The sequence below is a fragment of the Physcomitrium patens genome, chromosome 17 (genome assembly GCF_059467195.1).
Source record: "Physcomitrium patens ecotype Gransden chromosome 17, ASM5946719v1, whole genome shotgun sequence".
Classification (NCBI taxonomy): Eukaryota; Viridiplantae; Streptophyta; class Bryopsida; order Funariales; family Funariaceae; genus Physcomitrium; species Physcomitrium patens.
The window spans coordinates 3,407,842-3,429,732 of NC_143426.1; the positions used below are offsets into that span (position 1 = coordinate 3,407,842).

At 33.6% G+C, this 21,891-nt stretch overlaps 1 protein-coding gene and 1 long non-coding RNA gene across 3 annotated transcripts; one reads left to right on the forward strand and one right to left on the reverse strand.

Moving 5' to 3' along the window:
• Positions 1-186: 186 nt before the first annotated feature.
• LOC149987511 (uncharacterized) lies at positions 187-1,586 on the reverse strand. 2 transcript variants are annotated; one of them, XR_016498115.1, is made up of 2 exons: positions 1,454-1,586; positions 187-828 (listed from the first exon to the last, which is right to left on the reverse strand). It is a non-coding gene; the product is annotated as an uncharacterized LOC149987511 (long non-coding RNA). The 2 variants fall into 2 exon arrangements; XR_016498114.1 differs by having other exon boundaries at positions 1,356-1,546.
• Positions 1,587-4,339: 2,753 nt separating this feature from the next.
• Positions 4,340-5,894, forward strand: LOC112294793 (uncharacterized). Its single transcript, XM_024545635.3, has 2 exons — positions 4,340-4,612; positions 4,849-5,894. Exons 1-2 carry the CDS (start codon positions 4,436-4,438, stop codon positions 5,713-5,715), a joined length of 1,044 nt encoding a protein of 347 aa, XP_024401403.1. The 5' UTR covers positions 4,340-4,435; the 3' UTR covers positions 5,716-5,894.
• Positions 5,895-21,891: the final 15,997 nt, after the last annotated feature.

A 21,891-nucleotide genomic window follows, 5' to 3' on the forward strand; every position in this document is an offset into this window, starting at 1 on the left:
GTAATCAGAAAAAACAAAAGTCATCTTAATAATTCAAAATCCAAGTTATTTTTTTATCTTAATTTTTTTTGTTTGCCTTATGCCAAATAAGAAATTCTTCTCAGTTACAAAATTACAAATCCTATATATTAAGCAAAGAGAATGACATTCAAGAGAGATGGTATCTTGTGATCAGCAACTCCTGGATCAACATAACTGCTAACGTAATTTTAAAATATGTTAAATAAAGAAGATCAAAATTAAACATCATAAAATACAAAATGTAGCAGGGCTCGCATGTGGTAAATCCTTTCCCTATTTCCGGTCGCTTCTGTAACAGAGGGCCTCTTCGCCCTCTATTCCATGGCGTAGCCGCCACTGCTGGGGTCCATTAGGGTTAGGGCTGGGGTTAGGTTGGAATTCCGTCTCTTTTTTCCTTCATAAAGGAATATCAGATTCCTGAAACCCCTACCTCGTCTCACTCACTTGTTCAGTGTCGTCTGCTCGATGCCACATCTTGTGCAGTCTTGTCTTGCATGTTCCACAGGCATGTCAAAAATGAAAGCAGACTGCAGCTGAAGCAGTGGTGTGCGTAAGGGTTCGCGGGTGTCAGTTTTGCCGTCGGGAGTTGGGGATATGCGAGTTGAGCGACCTGGTCCTGTCTTCGTCTCTTGATATCTCCCTGGCTCTTCCGCTGAATTAATTTGTATTCTGAATGAGCCAGCGGTGTGGAGTTCACGTGATGACGACAACACTGCAACAAAATGAAGCAAGCTTTTGATTACCGATATTTAAGTCGCTGATGAAGCTCTCCACCGCCGTCTTTTGTGCCTCCGCGTAGAATGTCTCCTGCATGGATGTGTATTAAGAGATGTTTGACGCGGTCACTGCCTTCCAGAACAGTTTCTGAAATCCTTCTCTGGTCGTTAGAATCTCTTTCATGGAACCTACAATTTGACTTCTCAGCTGATCGAGTGTTGTGTAAGATGAAATTGGTTCCAAGAAATACAGGACCCTTCACTTTACCACAGAGCGCTACTCCGCCTTTTGGTCATTTTTGGGGTCCAACATGTGACCTTACCTGGTTACCACTAGGCATTGTTGTGCTAAAATCCAGTATATATGATATGACTGAACTCGTGATTATTGCAAGCAGTTGGCGTTCCTTGTGATAACAATATTGTGCTACTCATGATAAATCGTGATTAAGACAATGTTCGAATGAGGGAAATGACTGATCTATTCATACAAAGCCCGGAAGTGGTTGAAGCGATAATAAACACGCTTAAACTCTTCATGAATTAACTATCAACCAATCCGGTCCGGGATCCCTTACCCAAATTGAATGTTAAAACGATAATATACACAAGTCTTACCTCTGAAGCGCATTCTTCCCGTGAGATCCCAAACCGGGGCATTCAGTGTCCTCATAGTCTTGTCCAATTTTATAGAAATTAAAAAGTTTGAGAGTCACCTGAAGTTCTCGTACTGAAAGATCGCTAGCCGTCTCAGGCACAGGATCTAAGTTCCAAGTCGAACGAGTGGGTTCAAGTCGCATATCCGTCATCGGAAGCTTTTTGCTGTAACTATGAATTACTCTAGGCTTGCGTTAAGATATTGCATTATCGTCAAAATTGACATTATACAACTTTGAATCCTGACTTCGTCTCCTCACGAAATCCTTTTTCATCGCAATAGGTCCGAACATGGGAAGAATACTGGCAGCATGACCACCGATACAGAACACAGCCTCTTGAAACGAAACACGTACTCAGGACGAGAAGGAAATAACCGAAACTCAACTTTCACTAGAAATATATCTGCTGCCAATCCCAGGAAGCTACTTTCGAAGGTTTTCACAAACCAGCTTTTTACAGGAAAGTACAGTGAAAAGAACCATTTCTGTCGGTTTTCCCACAGCAACACATTTACTGCTTCAACAACACATCCATGTAAAGACTAAAAGTGATATACGGACAAACCTGTTCACATTATCTGGGCATTCGGTGTCCACACGTTCCTTACCGTGGCAGTTCCGTAATCGACAGAATTTAAGATTCAACTGGTTTTAAACTTTTCTCTCCTGATTGCTGACGGGCCATGGAATCCACGGTGAGGCGGGGAGTTTACTGCCAGTCACTTGCAACTTGATGAAAAGAAGATGCTGAGGATGGATGGGTACCGCAAAATGGATGCCGCGGAGAAGCTCGCTGCCCACGGGGAGCAGCAGGCAGTAAATGAGCGCATGTGGGGGGGGCGTTTATCTGCTGGGAAGATGTGGATCACTGGACTGTGGGTCCTGCTGCAGCTCTTCGATTTAGCCAGCGAAGAAATCGATCGAGTTGAATGCGAATCGAAGGTGGCGCTGCCACATGCTATATGTGGATCGACCTAATATCGATCTGTCATCGGGCCTTGTACATGCGGTGACGCTTTGTCTTCTCGATCTGGCTTCCCTCATGAGTGGTCACTGTCAGGTTGCAAGTATGAAGTGCCCTTGGTGATGTTCTTGAAAGGCTTTAACGCGGTTGCCATTTGGAGAAGGGGGGGGGGGGTGGGGGTTTTGGTCGCGCGTCGTGCTAGAGCAGAGTCCAGATTGGTATCTTCAGTTGTATCAAATTGGTAGTCGAGTTAGGCCGGATGGTTACGATAGTGCGTGTACCGCTGGCATTCAGTGTGTTCCGGTCCAGCGTTGCGCGGGCTTGCAGTTGTCGAATCTACGGAGCGTATGGTGCTTGATGCTATTGGAGCGTCGCGAGTTTAGGTGTATTGTGTGGCATCGAGTTTGTGTTGGATGGTGTTGCTTGTTCTGGCGAGAGTACGTCGCATTGGCTGCGGTTCAGATTGATTGATGTTTCAGGGTAGTGCTCTCAGGGATTGAATGTGGAGGACGGAGTACCCAGCCAAGCATAATGCAGGTCAGCGTGTGAGGTCATGCTTCTCACTTTCTGGGGGCGGTTGCGAATGAGCTTTATCTTTTGATCATAGAGGGATTTGCGACATAGGTATCCTTCAATGAGGAAGCGCAGGCAATACGTGAAGACCACCAAGTGCTATCACAGGTTGCCAACCATCGAAGAGACGGAAGAGCTCGGCGTCAGCTGGAAGTCGAACGTCGTATCGTCGGCGCAGCCGCGATCATGGTGCCACAACGTAGTGTCGAGCTCCCCGGAAGTCGATCTCGAGGACTGCACCAGATGGGGCTTCGATTCTTTCAAGACCAAGTTCGCAAGTCTAAAGGAGCTGCGGCAGACACTGGAGCCGCACGCTAAGCAGTTCGAAGAGAAGATCAAGCAGTCGTATGGTGAAGTGACGGATTTCGTTAGCGCCAAGTCGAAACAGGTCCGCGCTGTACAAATTGTTTGGCCCAACCTTCAATTTCGTAACGTCGTCGATACTAAGTGACAACTATGGTGTTGCGACCATATCACATCGGCTCGACGAGAACTAGTTTTTCTTTTTCTTTTTTGCATCCTGTTCCTTTTTATCTCTCGTTGTTGGACCAGGTTTCTCAATTTTGTTCTACGCTGCTCAGGTCACTGATGCATTCATTCAACATCTGTCGCTCTTGTACTATTTTCCAAACTCTGAATACCAAATCCTCCATGCTTCAAAAAGTGCCTGTGACACACTCTAGAACTTCCAGTCCTCCAGACAATGCGTGCTCTAGACACCGCTGTTTATTGATTCTCTACTGCAATGCACAATGCTAAACACCGAATTCAACTGATTCCCTGCGCTTGATACTTCAAGCTACAAAGTAAGAGTTCATTCTGATGACCAGATGGAAGGGCGTATAGAGATTGAGATGCTTGCAGAGCATGTAAACATACCAGAGACAGGTGAGATAGGTCCAACCAATACATGTACTACATAACAACAGGTTTTTTCTATTTAAAATGTCAGGAAATTAACAAGTTCCTGTGTCTACACACTAAGAATGTAAAATTTCAATTCAAGCAGTTGAATCAAGGTCAACAAGGCCTTCGGAAGTGCAGTAGTAAACAAAGTTCTGAAATAGAAAAGTTCTGCTTAGCTTTTCTGCACTTGGCACTCTCACCCCGCCCTTCACCATCGACGGCTCTGCCCGGGACATGGCGACCACACACCATGGCCGCCATCCTATCGCCTTCGTCGTCTCTCCGATTCATCGCTGCTCCTGTGAGCACACACCAACTGCCTCCCCCTCGACACATGGCGCCCTTGCACCTCCATCCAATCCCTTTGAGCTTCATCGCCAACTGGAGCTCCTCCACGTCTTTGCATGGTGCTTGGATTTTGATTACACCTGATACTGCCCACTCGCTGCGTTCAGATATATAGTCATGGTAGTCGAGAGTTCCCCTCAATCAAAACAAGCTAATTGTGCAGGACTTGCCTTGAGCTATTTGCTTTAGCTTACGATCTACTTTAGTGTACTTCTACGTTGATAATTTTATCCTCACCCGTGTCGAGAATGGCGTCTATGTCCACTGCGATGGCACTGTCGAGCTCTGTGGCTGCACCTGCAGTCAAGCTCTCCTCCAACGCTGCTTTTGGATCGTCCGGAGTTCAGCAACTGGCTGCTGTGCGGTCGCCTGTGAAGCCGAACGCATCCAGAGTTGTGGCTGCCAGGGCAAGCCAGTCCTCTGAGGTAAGGTGGCGCGCATTGAATTCATGCGATCTAGAGTCTGGATGGCATGGATATGTTTGTTTTGTGGATAACTTACGTCAAGTACAGTTTTCTAGTTCTGATTTTGTGCTAATCTCGATTATTGTTATTATGTGCGTATTGTTATGTAGTCATGACCCATGATGCATGGCAAAGCGTGATGTTTGTGGCATTTTTGTTCAGGATGCCTTAAAATTGCTGTTTCTGTATTTTGGCAGGAACAAGCCCCTGTGAAGTCTAAGGTTCTTGTGGCGCTTGTGGCCGCCGGAGCGGCATTCGCATTGAATGTTACTCCTGTTGCTCCCGCACAAGCTGGGTTTTTCAGCAATGACATCCAGGTCGAGCGGGGCGCCACATCCCCACAATTCCCCGGAAACGAAGGCACTGGAACGAAGGTCGGCAACAACACGGGTAGCAGAGGGTCAGCCAGTTCTGGCACGCCCTTCGGTGAAGGCGCCGGTGGCAACTTGGTTGGAGACAACCAAGCCACCAGGCAGCTTTCGTCCACGGGAACACCGTTGGGAGAAGGAAGTGCCAGCGGCTCCGGCGTGAATGGTGCGGAGGCGTTGAAGGTACCTGATGTGGGACTGCCTGATGTGTCCAACCCCTTGAACAAGATTGGTGAGCTTAATCCCTTGAAGAATGGTGCACCCGATGCATCGAACATCGTCGGCGACGCCAAGAATGCTGCTCAGGACTTGGCGGGGGACGCCAAGAGTAAGATTGGCATGGGAGGAATGGGAGTGCCTGATGCAGGCATCGTTGCTAGCAACGCCAAGGGCATGGCCGCTGATGCGAAGTCCAAGGTAAGTGGCGGGATGAGTGATCCTTCAAGCATTGCGAGTGACGGAAAGAACTCTGCCAAGGATTTGGTAGGCGATGCCAAGAGCAAGTTGAGCAATGTTGCCAGCTCTGACGTTGTCGGTGACGCTAAGAACGCTGCAAGCGATGCTGCAAATCGCGCAACTCAGGGAGTTGCATCAAACAGTGCACAAGGCGTTGCGGAGAACGTGAAGAACAGCATTGGATTACCTAACCCCATGGAAGCTGGGAAGGCTCTCATTAGTAAGGTAAGCGGGAATTAAATGATTTGTGCGAAGTTGATGAATTAATCTCGTGCCTAGTGTTTTGCTAGAGTTGAATCGAGTGGAACCTGTACATGACGAGCTTGAATGTGCGAGGATGTTAATCATCGTCGTCACTCATTGTAAATGTATGTAGTTAGATGTTCAGCATCGTAATAAAACTTGTATCACCTTTATAATGTCTGTCTCCGATGTGATTGAACATTGCGTCATGGTTCATTTCTCGAAAATAATTCGGAGAAATTTGTAATGTTTGTAGCTGTTCGAATTTTCGACGGAGGTGTGTAAAGCAATTGCTTGAAGTGTGTAGGTTATCTTGAATTGTGCGACAGCAAACCAAACAGAAATATGTCTGAAATGTTTTGCAGCTTAATGGAAGGTCAGGCTATGGAGGATGAATCATTTGAACACGTAACCACTCGCAAGTATGTAGCATGAGCCGACGTAGCATGTTCTTCGTAGAAGCTACTTTTCCGCTGTTATTGAGACATTGTTCCTTGTCCACCATCCTGTTTCTTGGCGTTCAACTGCATCAGGCCATTGCAAATAGACTAGTGGGTTTTGAAATGCCACAGTGTGTCCTTAATCATCCTGCAGCACGAGAAACTAATGAGTAAACTCTTTTAATCCTTCTCTGCTATGTCGGGGGTTCCACTTGATAGTCTCATCTTCCCTGAGAATGCAATTGATAACGTGTAGTTAGATGAACCATAGGGTGATGTTCCAAATCGAAACATGTGAATAATTGCAATTTCACTTGACTGGAGATGTCGTAGAATTCTAATCACCACCTATCAGACCATAATTAGATTGCGTCGTTGCCATGAGAGTTACATCTAGGCTTCGTCTTCCTGCTTCAATTCAGGACATGATCGCCTTCACATTTCGTGCGTTGTGTGAAACAAGCTAGCATGGAAGCGTTTTTGCCGAAAATGTTTTACAGCCATAGTGAACAAGTTCGACAAATCCTGCGTGCCTGTGGGAATTCGTGATTGCAAATACATACGAGAATCGGGGATTAGGGCGCATCTCTCGCACGATCAATTAGTTAGGAGTGCGATTAGGATTGGTTGGATTGCAACGGAGGCACCTACAGAATTTTCATTTCGTTCTTCCAGAATTTAGAAATCTTCGCAATTGCAGTTGTTTGCTGTTTTGATTGAACTTTTGAACAAGCGATGAACATGTTAGAATTTTAACTTAAATTGAGCTTCGTTGATCAGGTTTGATTTTTGAGAGACTGCGACCAAATGAAGAGAAATTTGGAATGAAATGCAGTAAATAGCATGGGTTGTTTGGAGCTGGAGGGAGCTTGAAAATCATGCACAGAAGTACAATCAAGAATCGTGTGGTGGCTATGGAGAATGTTGGTTTTCGGCAAAATTAACGATGAGGATGATCCTCTCTCTCCCTCTCTATCTCTGTGCATGCAAATCTCGTTCTCCGAGGCATTGCGAGAATGACATTTGACGTATGACCTCGGTCATCAATCGCTTTCAAATTCATGTATCGGATTTATGTCCCTAAACTTGTCAACCCTAAAGTATTTGAGTGAGTATGTGTAAGTTTTAAAGTATGTGAAACTACTTGAACCATTTCATAATTTCGAAGACATCAATTGTTTTTAATAAACCTGATTTTGATGCTACTTTACAAACAACACATTTTTTCTTAATAAAGTTTTGCAGATTACAGAAATACTTCAGTTGAAAATTATACCATATATATATATATATATATTGAATAAATTTAACAATGATAACAATTGGTTATATCAATTGGAATTGCTATAATCTTATTAATACTTGCAACAACTAAAAAGGTATCAAGGAGGTGTATGGCCTTCCTATTGAGATTCCAATGACCAATCAATAGTCAGGGTTAAGACATAATACCCTTGCACAAGTCTTTGGAGGCAAGGTTTATTTTATTTTATTTTTTATTTTTATTTTATTTAAATTTTATTTATAAAGCCTGAATTTGAATAAAAAAAAATCTTTTTGTTGAAGTAAGTAAATAAAATAAAAATAGAATATGTTATCTTATAGAAGATATTATTTTATGTTAATAGCTAATAATCAAAGGTTTGTCTCTTAGTATATAGAAATGTCATCTTATGAATAAGATATGAGATCAAGGACGAAGAGATAAGATCATGAAGATAAAGAATCTACAAGAGAATATCCAAAGACTATATAAAAATATAAAACATTTGCTATAGGATATTTTTATAATAACTAATATATCAAAAGATCTTATGAATATAAAGTATATGCTAAGATTTATCCTAATAAAAATTAATATTCCAAAGGATATATTTAATATATTTTTTAATTAATGTAAAAGTCAACAAGTAGAAGTTGTCGATAAAGTCACCAACCACTATCTAAAAATAATAAATATTGGAAGTAAGAACCATCTTATTTTATGTTTCTTTTTATTTACAACCTTTGTGATGCTATTTGTTGGGATTTTTAATTGAATTTTTTTAATAGGTTATGGATCCACTCACCTTTATTTGTGTATTTTAAAGTTCTCTAAAGTCTTTATTATTGTTAAGAATAGATTATGTTGTTGTTGTTGATATTATGTTTTAGAATCTCTTGACTTTCTTGTTGTTGTGTTGATATTAGGTTTTAGAATCTCTTGACTTTCTTGTTATTGATGTTGAATTGTTCTTATTTATTATTAAGTGTATTATTAAATTTAAAGTTTATTTGATATTTTAAAGAAATTATATTAAACAATGGTAGTATATTTTTTTATTAAGTAAGATCTTTGGTGGCCTAACTTTGTATTTTGATATGGTAAAGAAGCTTTAGGTGCTTAAAAGTCATTTTGTAGTTCTAATACATGATTTTTGAGAATGGAAGTGATTGAAGAGTTTCAAATTTGATAAGAATTGTTTCTATAGTTTATAAGACTTGTGAAAAGTCTTAGAAATAAAGTTAAAAGTGATTTGAGAATAAAAGTACTATTTTATTTATAAAGTAGGTATTTTGGAATTTTAATGTAGCAACACATTCTTGCTGATTTTGAGAGCTTTATTAATCATTTTAAAAATTCTCTTCAATACGTCTATTCTTTAAACATGGCTTCAAATAAAAGATGAAAGCTTTAGAATATTTGAAAAATTTAGAAGAGATAATTTCTACCATGGGAAGAAAAAAATAAAACTTTTATTTTCTTTTTTAGATCTTTGGAATATTATAGATGAAAGTGAAGATCCTCCAAGCACTAATGTTGATATGAAAGAAGAAGAAGGAATATAAATATTGTAAAAAGATAGTATTTGAATTGATTACAACTATCATTGTTGATACCAACTTTTCATATAGGATTAGTTGTAATAGTTTAGCAAAAGCATGGAAGATTCTTTACAACATCTATGAAAGTAAAAACTTTCCAAACATTCTATAGAAAAAGAGAAAGTTCTTAACAATAGAAATAGAAGAAAGTGATAATTTTATAGCTTATGTCAATAAGATAAAAGCTCTTGCAAATCAATCAATTATTCTTGATAAGCCGGTAGATGATTATGACATTGTCATATCTTAATTTTTGAACCTTCTCAAGTCCTACAACTATCTTATTGTGGCATTGGAGTTTATAAAGATAAAAGAATTTATATTGGACTATGTTATAGTAAGACTTGTTCATATAGTGATTAAAAAAAAAAAAAATATAAGAATCAAAGTAAAGATTTAATTTTCTTTTATGAATAAAAAAGATATTTTTTTAAACTAATATCATATAAAAAGAAATATTAGAACTTGATTCATTTATAAAAAATCATATTATTTTTTACAAAATTATTACAAGGCCAAGAAAGGAGATAAAGAAAATGCTAACAATATACATGATGAATTTAGAAGATTACATTATGCTTTCATGGCAAGTAAAGGCACCTCCATAGCTATCATGTTCAAGTGGATTTTTGATTTGAATACTACTATACACATGGCTCTATATAAGTGTTTATTTGTTATTTATGAAGAAATTCCATCAATAAGAGTTTGGTTGAGAAATAATGGCCTAGTACAAACTATTATAATTGTTTCCATTGTGGTGGAGATTTTTGTAAAAGATCAAACAAAGAAGATCAAATTGAAGGAGGTCTTACATATGTCAAAGGTAAAGAAGAACCTTCTATTGGTAAGCAAGTTTATTTTACATGTTTATAAGGTTTAATTTGATATAAATAGATATTTTATGACGATATTAGGTGGAAAAGATGTTGCTAAAGACTTTGGAGATGGCAATCTCTAATTTATCAATAGAATTGAAATAGAGGCATTTGCTGAGTTTTTATAAAAATCAAGACAAATTTGGTATTTGGTATCAAAACTATAGTTATTTGAATACCAAAAGCATGAAAAATTTCTAATATATGGAAATTTACTTAAATCTTAGTCAATTATGCAATAATGCCATAATTCTTGGTTGTGAAGGTTGCAATCAAGGAAAATAATAAAAGATTTTATTTCCAAGTGGAGTTGCAATACATGCAAACAAATTATTAGAGATTATATATTTTGATGTTTATAGACCTATATAGATAGTATCTATAGAAGGAAATAAATACTTTTTCACTTTTATTAATGATTTCTCAAAGAAGGTGTGGATTTTCATCTTTGAAGCCAAAAGTGAGTATTTCTCAAGCTTTAAAGAATCTAAAGTACTTGAGGAGAAGAAATATAAATATAAGATTGAGCTATTATATATAGACAATAGAGACAAATATATATCAAAGTATTTTGATGAATTCTTAAAGATTCAAGGTATTACAAGAAAAACCTCTACTCCTTATATTCTACAAAAAAATGAAGTTTTTGAAAGAAAAAATTGAGCCTTTGTAGAAATGACAAGGAATATAATTCATACTTAATACCTTAAATATAAATTTTTAATGAAAGTGATAGTGAATACAATATATACAAGAAATAGATTTTTTATAAGTGCACTCACATCTATGACTCTACAAGAAGCTTAGAGTAGGAAGAAATCTTGTATTTTATCCATGAAGAATTTTAAATATATTACTTATACAAAGATATCAAATTGTATAAAGTCCAAATTTGATACAAAAGGTATAAAATATATATTTGTTGGATATTTTGAAGATACCAAGACATATATGTTAATATATTTAGAAAACAAGTAAATCATTAAAAATTATAATGTTAAATTTTTGGAGCATAAGAATACCTGAGAAAACTTAGAAATGTATTGAAGTGGTGTGAGCATAATTAAAAGCTCCAATGGTTAGTTATAGTTTTTTTTTGTAATTTTTAACATATTTTTATTAATTTTAATACTAATATAACTAATGAATAGATCTAAATTATTATTTTTAGTTAATTATGACTTTAAAAATATCTTTAGATTGTTAATTAGATGGATACTTCTAATTAGTAGATTGTTTGACTATTTTAAAATTCAAAAGAAAAAAAATAGTAAATTTAAAAGATCTATGATTTCTTTTTCTTGAATTACTTTAAATCTTTTTTTTAGTAATAAAACTACAATTTTAGTAGAATTTCTCTTCTAATTCTTAGGAATTATATCTTAAATTAATCTACAATCTTGATTTTCAATCCAAAAGCTAATTTCTAATTTGACTATGGTTAGAAAGTCTCTTAAATCTAATTGCTCTATCTTCTTAATTAATTTTAAAGATTTTTAAGCTTAAATTTTATTTTATAATTTAATTGGATTCAAAATATAAAGTCTAATTGTTAAATTAATGATGATCTTAAAAAGAAAGAGACAATTTAAATTTTTGGTGGAGTTTCCTCTTACAGTGATTTTAATCACTACTTGAAGTTGAAAAAAAGGAAAAATTAGAAAAAATCACAAATTCAAGGTCAATTTGCAATTAGGTTTTGGATTTGCCAAGAGTTCATACTTAAGGGAGTTTAAATTGAAGAATGGTGATGATGAAGGCTTTGATGGCAAGAATCCTTGCTGATTTCCAAGTAGGCTAATTAGAATTAGAATTGTAGTTGAAATTTACAACTAAATTAGAAAATTAATTAATTCTTATGATTTAGAACTCAGATTTGGGCTTATGAATAGTTGATCTTAGGATAAAAATATGTTTAGAGACATTGGTGGTGTTAGTTTCACCAAAAAGATGTTAATTTTTGAGTTTCGACTGAAAGTTATTAAAGACCTTTGATCTTGGTTAGGAATTTTCCGATTTTGATGGTGGAGATGTGTCCGCCACTTTTGGGCCTCTTCCTAGTTAAGAGGGCTTGGGTGGCTGAGCTCCCTCTCTCTCTCTCTGTCCATCTTCTTGTGGTGAAGCCATGGCAAAATATTCTCCCATCTTGTGAATGCAAATTTTCTTTTTTAAACTTGTATGGCCTCATTTTAACTCGCTCAGTCTATCTCTTTTTATTTTCTATTTGTAAAACTTTGTAAACAGATTCTAATCACCCTTAGCTTTGTAACGGCATAAGGCACGCCTAATTTGAAGTTGTAACAAATTTTTGGCAAGTTTTCAAGGTGACAAGGGTCTACTGCCTTGGCAGTGTAGGAGCGTCAGCTTAAAAAATCTATAACTTGGTGATCTCTGACTCAGCTTTGATGTGAATTATTGAAATGAATGCGTTCTAAAGCTTAGTTTACTAAATAATTTAAATCACTGATTTCCGATCTATATAAAATTTTTAATGAATTTTTAAATGCGAAGTAATCTACTGCCTTGGCAGTGTTGAACAACCAGTTTTGAAAAATTGTATCTTAGTACTTACTTATATTTTTTTTGCTAGAATTTGTTGGAAAAGGAACTCTACTAAGTATAGTTTTAGGAAAAATTATACTTGTCAATTTTAAACTATTAACTGATTTTTAGTAAATTTTAAAGTAGAAAGGGATCTGCTGCCTGGGCAGCTCAAGTTGCCTTGCTTTGAAAACACACATCTCGAATGTCAAACCTTGGATCACCATGAAATTTGGTAGATAGGAGCAATTCTATGTCAACCTCAACTAAAAAACATTTCAAGTGCATAGGAGTTGTGTGGAATTGTTAGCAAATTTTTGAATGACAAGGGATCTGCTGCCCTCAACTTGACATACTCTAAGTAAGTTTTTCTTCTCTAATCACCCTCTAATCACATCCCTTAGCACCTAAATTGCTATATTATCAATCATTTTTCTTATTACCATCAATTAATGTTATTTAATAATTTCAAAGGACTTTTAACTCACTTGGAAATTAATCTTAAATTCTTATCTTTCCATCCATTCTTACCCTTAAGGATAAAATAAAAATAAAGAAATAAATAAAAATTAATCTGATCTTTTAAATTTTTTCCTATTTCTTTTAACCTTAGCCTTTTAACTTTAAATTTTAACCTTAAACTTTAAACTTTAACTTTTAACCTTCAACTTTTACTTTTTTACTTTTAACCTTTCACTTAACTTTTAATTATTAATTCTAATTTAAATTTAAATTTATTTGTTTTATTTGTTTTATTTTATTTTACTTATTTTAATTTTTTAATCCTCCAACTTTCATATTTTATCTTAAAAAAAAATCTTAACATCATGTTAGTACTGAATTTAAATATTTAAGGCTATTTAATACTGAATTTCTAATTCTAGATGAAGTTTTGTCATAACTCCCTATATAGAACTCCGATTTACATGATTAATACTACCTTGGAAAGCCTTAAACCAACACTCTAGCATGGTATTCATTGTTTTTATTTTATTTTATTTCAATTCATAATTTTCAGAGTTTAAGTTTGATAGAATAAGTCTTGGAAGGCACTTAACTAAATGAATTACAAATGCTAAAAATTAAATCATAAAAAAGTATAACTAACTTGTTGTGTTGTTGGATTAATCTTGATTATTACCTCATTTCGGTTTTCCTATTTTATAGATGTTTTGTATCTCTACATTAATTAGTATTAGGTTTTTATATAAGTTATGATCTTATTAAATCAAATTTAAGTGAGGGGAGAAAAATCCACTCACAAGTGGGAGTAATGGTGTGTTTATAGATACATCTCTAATTTTAACAAAGAAAGAAAGAAAAGATGGTGACAATGAAGATGGTGGTAATGTGAATCAAGGTAAAGAACTAAAGGAGTTGGAGAAGAAAGTTTTTACAAGACTAATAATTAAAGAAATGAAGATATTGAAGTTGATAATGATAATAAAGACTATTAGCCTTTAAATAAAAAGAGACAAGCTTTTAGAAAAAAGAAGTTTGGAAGAGACCTTAGAATGCATGAAGTTGAATCTTCATCAAATAAAAAGAGATATGATATAAGAAAAAGAAAACTTTGTAAATGATAGAAGAACCACATTTTTTCTCAAGTAAGTAAAAAAATATGTCAATATTATATTTATTATTAATCGATTGAATTTGTATGATATAATGAAGTTTATGGATGCTATGAAGTAGGAAAAGGCCATTGAAAAGAATAAAAATTACTCATGAAGAATAGAACATGAGATTTGATTCAACTTCCTTTAAATAAATCTTTAATTGATTGCAAGTTAATGTCCAAAATTATAAATGATGCAATTGATAATATTATAAGATATATGACAAGCTTGATTGTTAAAAGATACTCTTAAATTTTTAATATTGGTTTTAATGAAATATTTGGTCTTTTATCCAAATACACAATAATTATAATCATTATAGCAATTAAGGCAATAATACACTTAAAATGCATCAATAGATGTGAAGATGGCTTTCATGAATAGAGAGTTGAAAAAAAAAAACATCTACATAGATCAACTCCAAGGATTTTTTGAAGAAGCCAAAGAAAACCTTATTTATACATTGAAGAAATCCTTGTATATTTTCAAGCAATCACTAAAGACATGATACCAATGTATTGACACATTCTTTATAAATGAGGGCATTGTAAAGAATAAAGATCATCTTTCTATATATGTAATATAATAAAATATATATTTTTTAAAATTTTCAACTTCTATAGTGCTGATGTAATTATTTTAAATAATACTTTAAATATGATGGATTAGTTAAAAATAAAGTTAAAAAATAAGTATGAAATGATTGATTTGAGAGAAATTTACTATTTTTAAAGAATGAAGTTTGAAAGAAATTGCACTAATAAGACTATTAAAATGAATCCAAGAGGTATTAAAATGATTCTATATTAAGGAGTGCAAATCTATTGGAATATCTTTAGAAGCCAAATATAAGCTAATGAAGTTCAGAGATGAAGAGTTTATTGAAGTTGAAGGTCAAATATAAGGTATTTCATATAAAACAATAATAAACTTACTTATGTATGTAATGGTTGGTACAAGGATATATCTTGCTTATGCAATAAGTATTTTGAGACAAAATATGTCAAATGCTGGACCAATCCATTGGAAAACCATTAAAAGGATCATGAAGTACTTAAAAGACATTGTGCACTTCAAATTATGCTTTAGAAGTAATAACATTGATTTACATGGTTATCATAATATGGATAGAGTAAAATATACAAATGATAGAAGATCAATAATGAAATATGTGTTCTTTATTAGAATAAGAATTATCTTATAGAATTTCAATAGACAACCAATAATTTTAAGATCTATAATTGAACCAGAATACATGGTTATAAGCCATGGTACAATGGAGGCATTTTGGCTAAGATAAGTTTAAGAAGATATTGGACTTGTGTAATTGGAAGCAACTTTAATGGAATGTGATAATAAAAGGTACATTTTTTTTGCAAAAAATCCAAAAAAAAATTCAAGAACTAAGCTTATTGATATTCAACATCACTTCATATGAGAGAAGATTGAAATGGGAGTAATTAATATGAGATATTGTATAACAAAAGACATAATTCCTAATTTATTGACAAAGTCATTAATAAAGGATAAACATTATATGTTGAGAAAGGCATTAAGATTGAAAGCCTTTGACCAATAACAAAGTAGAAATATTAAAATAAATAGATAAAAATAAAAATAGAATAATTTATTTTATAAAAGATATTATCTTAAATAAATTATTAATGGTCAAAAGGTTGTTTCTTGATATGTAAAAATGACTTCCAATAAAGAAAGGACAAGATCAAGAGTCAAGATACAAAATCAAAAAGATAAAAGATCTATTAGAAAATATTTAGAAATTGGATAAGAATATAAAGTATATATTATAAAATATCCTTATAGCAGGTGAGATGAAAAAAGATCTTAGAAGTATAAAAATATATGCTAAAATATATCTTAATAAAAAATAAGATGTCAAAGAATATATTTGATATATCTTTTGATGAATATAAAATTTAATGGATGGAAATTATTAATAAAGAGAACAACCACCACATATAAGTGATAGATGTTGGAAGTGAAAGTCATCTTATTCTACACTTCTTTTTGTTTGCAACTTGATTGATGCTATATGTTGAAACTTCTAACTTGTATTTTTTCAATTCTTTTTTAGAATCCTATTCTTCTAAATTATATCTTTTTTGTCCTAGAAGTTTGAAGATGGATAACTTACAAATGAAAGATTTTAAAAATTGGCCTAGATAAAATGAGACTGAATTCTCTTAAAGTTCTAAAACCTTTTGAGTTTATAGTAATATGAATTCTATCACAAAGTAGGATAAAATAAACTAGAATAAAATCAAACAGAATAAAATAGAATAGAAAATAAAAGACAAAATAAGGCAAAAGAAAATAAAACAAAACAGAATAAAAAATACAAACCTAAATTTATTGAGAGAAAGAAATCAAACCCATATCTGACCAAATGTTCCAAATGGCGTCGATCATTCTTATTTATATTTTGTTCTACCATCCTGGAACTTTCTAGAATATTTTTAATGATAGGTCCTATCAAAATAAGTGCCTTTTTAGAAGGTTCTAGAGATGAATCCCACCTAAAAAACCACCTTTAATTCTTCTAAGATATTCTATCATGGGCCCTATATAAACCACCAACTTTGCCTCAATTCTAAAAACTTCTAAAAACTTTCCAAAAATAATCTCAATTACTTATTTTCATATGTTAATAATGCAATTATCTTATCCATGCTCTATTATAATTAATTTCCTTCAATTAATGGAAAACATCTTTATTTTGCTTGTAATAGTACATCTATATTATTTCTTGACAATTGATGAAGTTTTGTATAAGTTTCTATATTGTATGATGGATGGGATTGTCTTTTTAGAAGACCTTGTATTAAAGTTGCAGATATCTATTAACACAACAAAGATAGCAATGCTCTAAAATAATATCTACTTCATACTTTTGTTGGTCATCAATCACAATCAGTGGTGGTCATGGTTGGTATTGGTTTGAGAAGCATCTTAATTTAATATAAAATTCCTTAAGTTGTAAAATATGGACGACTTGATGAATCCAAATATCTAGCAAAAGTTCAAGGCAGTATACAATATCAAAAATCAATGCATTAATGTGAAAAGATCTAAGCCATTGAGGTGCGAATTTATTATAGATTAATGTAGCAAGTGAAAAGTTAGCATTGAAGAATAATACGTGTTAATTTTTTTTGGAAGATCTTATGTTATTTGTGGTTATCCACATATTTCTTCTATTGAAACTAAGTAGTAAGGAGGCAATGCAGTGCCTCCTATAAAACAATTGTAAACCATTATATAAACTCTTCTATTATTGAGTTGTTAGTATTGATGGAATAATGGAAAGTTGTTGGTATAATTGGATGCTAATTGGTATTAAAGAAGAATAGTGAATAACTAGTACTTACTTGAATACTATCATTATAAGTAAATTCCAAGGACGTCAAATATTCATCCTAGTCATTATGGTGAATTTCTACAAATTCTATTAGAAATCATCCAAAGTCCAATTTGCATGCTTCATTTGTCTATCTGTTTGAAAATGGAAGGTCACGGATATGATAAGCCATGTATCAAGTAGCTTAAACATGGATCTGTTAAAATTTTTTCATAAAGCACAGATGTTATAAGGTATAAATAAGATAATTATATAGATAATTAGAACCATGGAAGTTTCTAGAATTGAAGTTAGGTCAGTGGACCAAGTAGGATCCATTGTAGAATACTCTAAAAAAGATTTAAGGTAGTTATTTATGTAGAGCCCATCATAGAACCTTCTAAAAGAAAGGTTAGGATGGTTATCTAAGTAGGATCCACTATAGAACCTTCTAAAAAAGAAATTTAAGGTGATTATCTAGGTAGAATCCACCACCTAGGAATATTTTAGAAAGTCCAAGGTGGTAGGATAAGGTATAAATAGGACTAGCTAAGACCTTTTGGGATATTTGATTAGGTATGACTTTGGATCCTTTTCCTTAGTAAAATTTGATTCTACATCTTTCTATTCAGATTTGTTGTGTTTTATTTCTATTTTCTTAGTTTCATCTTTCATGTCCTATTTTGTTTAGTTTTGTTCAATTTTATTTTACTTTTTTTGTTCTATTTTGTGAAGAGACTTTATATTATTATAAATTGGAAGGATCTTGGATTTTTGAGATAGTTTAGTCTTATTTTATTAATATCAAAGTGAGTATTAGACTGTTTACTTTTGGTAGTATGTCAATAGTCATTATTTAGTCCACAACTAGTTCTTGTGATTACACTAGATACTATATTGAGGCTATCACAAGTCACTCTTAAAAAATCAATCGAAAGGTGAGAAAAAATTATAATAGTAGAGTCTAACAGAGAAATTATAGTATGGGAGATATGGTGGAGCAATCCTAGATGGAGGCTCAAATACAACACCTCTTAGATTAAATAGCTACTTTACAAGGACAAATAGAAGCCTCAAGGATAAGAGTGTCTACATGTGTTAGCTTGAAATTGAGTAAGCCTAGTACATACTCTAGAACTTCAAGACAAAAAGATGTATGTCAATGGCTCTTTAATATACGACAATACCTCTAATTATCTAAACAAATACCAGTGAAGGAATTATATATGCAGCCAACTATTTAAGAGATGCAACAACTATTTGGTAACAACATCAAGTTCAAAATTATAGAGCTTAAGGTGGATTTTGTGACTAAATGGAGTTTGAGATCGATCAATGTGGAGAAGATAACATACAATGATTTGGCAAATCTTATACAAGCTAGATTGGTGCAAGATTATGTCTTCCAATTGAAGTCCTTATGTCTCCAAATTAATAATATTTTAGAGGTGGAGATGATAGATTGATTCCTACAAGGTTTGAAACCTGGAGTCCAATAAGAGATTGAACTAAGGGATTGTCACAGACATATACAAGTAAGCCAATCATTACATGTATAAGTAGGTAGAAGTAAGTAAAAGTAAGGAAAAGTAAGTTAATTCTATAGTATTTGATATGAAAGCTTCCTAGAAGCTTTATAGATGCTGCTTTGACTTTATAGATGTCTTTAACTGACTTTTTGGATTAGAAACATGGTCAATAAGTTGGCCATGTGCCACATATGTTGTTAGCTTGAAGACCATGTTAACTATGTGGCCCACACATAAAAAAACTTGCCTTGTAAGTTAAGACATGTGTCCTACAAAGTCAACAAATATTGGAGGTCACATAGAACATCTCCACATAGCTCTTAGTTAGATAGTATATATAGAGACAAGAGTGAAGCCCGCTTCACTCTTGTCAACTCCATTCTTGCTTCCAGTCTAGTTTCAAGGGTCTCTAGTTTTCTTTTCTTTTGGTAATAGCCATTCTAGTTTCTTTTTAATATACATATCAAGTTATTTTTATTTTTTCATCTTTCTTTAAAAGAAGTCTCACTTGTTTATTTGTCTTTATTATGTTCTTATCCTTCACAAATTGACAAGAATATACTTACAATATGAGAGCTTTGTCTAATCTTGATTAAAAATGGATTATTCTTTTTTCTTGATAAGACATAAGCATATTAGAAGTTGCGGATTACCCTCTTTTAAACTCATATTGTCCTTAGTATTTTCTTTGATCTCAAGTTCTCTTTTCTATTTTTTTTGAGCGATATTAGACATTTTCACTTTTCTAAGTGTTATCATGGCAGAGCTTGCTAAAATGAAGAGTGCAATGACACAAATACAAGAGCAATTGAGGGAGTTAATGCTTATAATGCATCAATTTAATTTACTACCACAAAGAACAACAAGATTGGTAAGAAGTGAAGATATAGAAATGATTGGAGCTACTTCAACATCTGCACCAAATCATGTCCTTCATCCTATGGTGGAACGTCCTTCCAATATTAGAGAACCAAAAATTATCCTACCCGAGAAATTTGATAGCACCAAATTAAAGTTTAGAGGATTTATCAATTAAGTACAACTTGTGATTGAATTTCAATCTCAAAGCTATCTAATTCCAGGATCACAAGTTAGATTCATTTGTATGCTTCTTTCAGATTTAGCATTATCATAGTTTTTATTTTTTTTTGAACAACAAGATCCAATATTAGATAAATTAGAAGATTTTTTGGTAGAGTTTCAATCTATGTATGGAGAACATGATGCAATTTGTGTTGCAACCAATAAGATCCGTATTTTACGACAAGGCAATTAATCAGTAACGATGTATGCTTCACAATTTTGACAACTTATAATTGATATCAAGTGAGATGATATTACACTTATTAGCCAATTTCTCTATGGATTACAATATGAGGTAAAAAAATTAATGCTCAACTTACTGTTCATGTAGAAGTCATAGATAGTCGTCCGTTGTCTTCAAGACATATTATTCATGAAATCCTTCCTATAGAAATAACAACTAATGGTCATAGTAGCTTTATAATATTTAATATCATTAAATCTCTTTCTAATCCAATCATTTTAGGTTTATCATGGGTAGAAAAATATAATCCTAAAATAGATTGGACTTTTTTTAGTCTTGACTTTTCTAAAATTATAACTAAGAGTGTAATTAATCAAGTAGAAAGTCATAAGTCTAGTATAATTAAACCTATATTTGTAGGTGCAAGTGCTTTCTTGCATGCTACAAAAGAAGGATCACCTTGTATCATTTATGCCACACCTGTTTCTACTAGTGGAAAGACTTCAAATGGCATTCCAAATCAATATCAAGATTTTTAAGATGTATTTGAGAAGAAGAATGCAAATACTCTTTCAGAATATCATTCTTATAACTGTTCAATTGACCTTCAAGAAGGAGCACAACCACCATTTGGACCAATCTACAATTTATCTCAAAATGAGTTAGCTCAACTCAAGGAGTATATTGAAGAGAATTTGGCCAAAAACTTCATACGCCATTCCAAATCTCCAACAGAAGCTCGAATTTTATTTGTGAAGAAAAAAGACAAATCATTGTAGATGTGTGTCGATTATCAAGGACTCAACAAAATCACTATGAAAAATAGGTACCCGCTACCTTTGATATCTAGATTTTTGGATCAGTTGAATCAAGCTAAGATCTATACAAAAATAGATCTATGGAGAGTATATAATTTGGTATGCATCAAACATCTTTCTTTGCTAATTATGGTTATCATCTATGACTTAATACTTTTGACTTTTCAAAAGTTGATAATCCTACTACGAAAGATTTGGCAATTCATTTGTCAGAGCTACATGCAACGATGAAGGCGTAGTTAAAAGAAGCTCAAGAACAACAAAAGGTCAATGCGGATGTTTATCAAAAAAAACAACCACCATTCCACTTGGGTAATAAGGTATGGCTACTTCGTCACAATATCAAGACCACTCGTCTTTGTGACAAGTTGAAGTATTGAAGGCTTGGACGATTTTCTATTTCTACACAAATCAATCTAATTGCATATCATTTACATCTACTAGAGTCAATGAAAATCCATCCAGTATTTCACGTGTCTCTTCTTGAACAATACAAGATAGTGGATATACCAAGAAGAGGATAAGCTCCACCTCCTCCTATAGAAATAAACAATAATGAAGAGTTTGAAGTGGAAGAAGTATTAGATTCAAGGCGACACCAAAATAAATTGGAATATCTTGTCCATTGACAAGGATATGATATTAGTGAACGCAAATGGGAGCCAATAAAGAATCTTACAAATGCAGCAAAGGTAGTGGAGGCTTTTCATCGATGACATCCATCAAAATCAAGATGAAAACCTTCTTTATAAAAGAAACAAGATCTAGGCAAGATATCATTCTACTTTTAATCTTTGTTTGTAGCTTCTTTATAGTTGTGATGATCAAGAGATGGAGAACCAACAACCTGTGGATTCG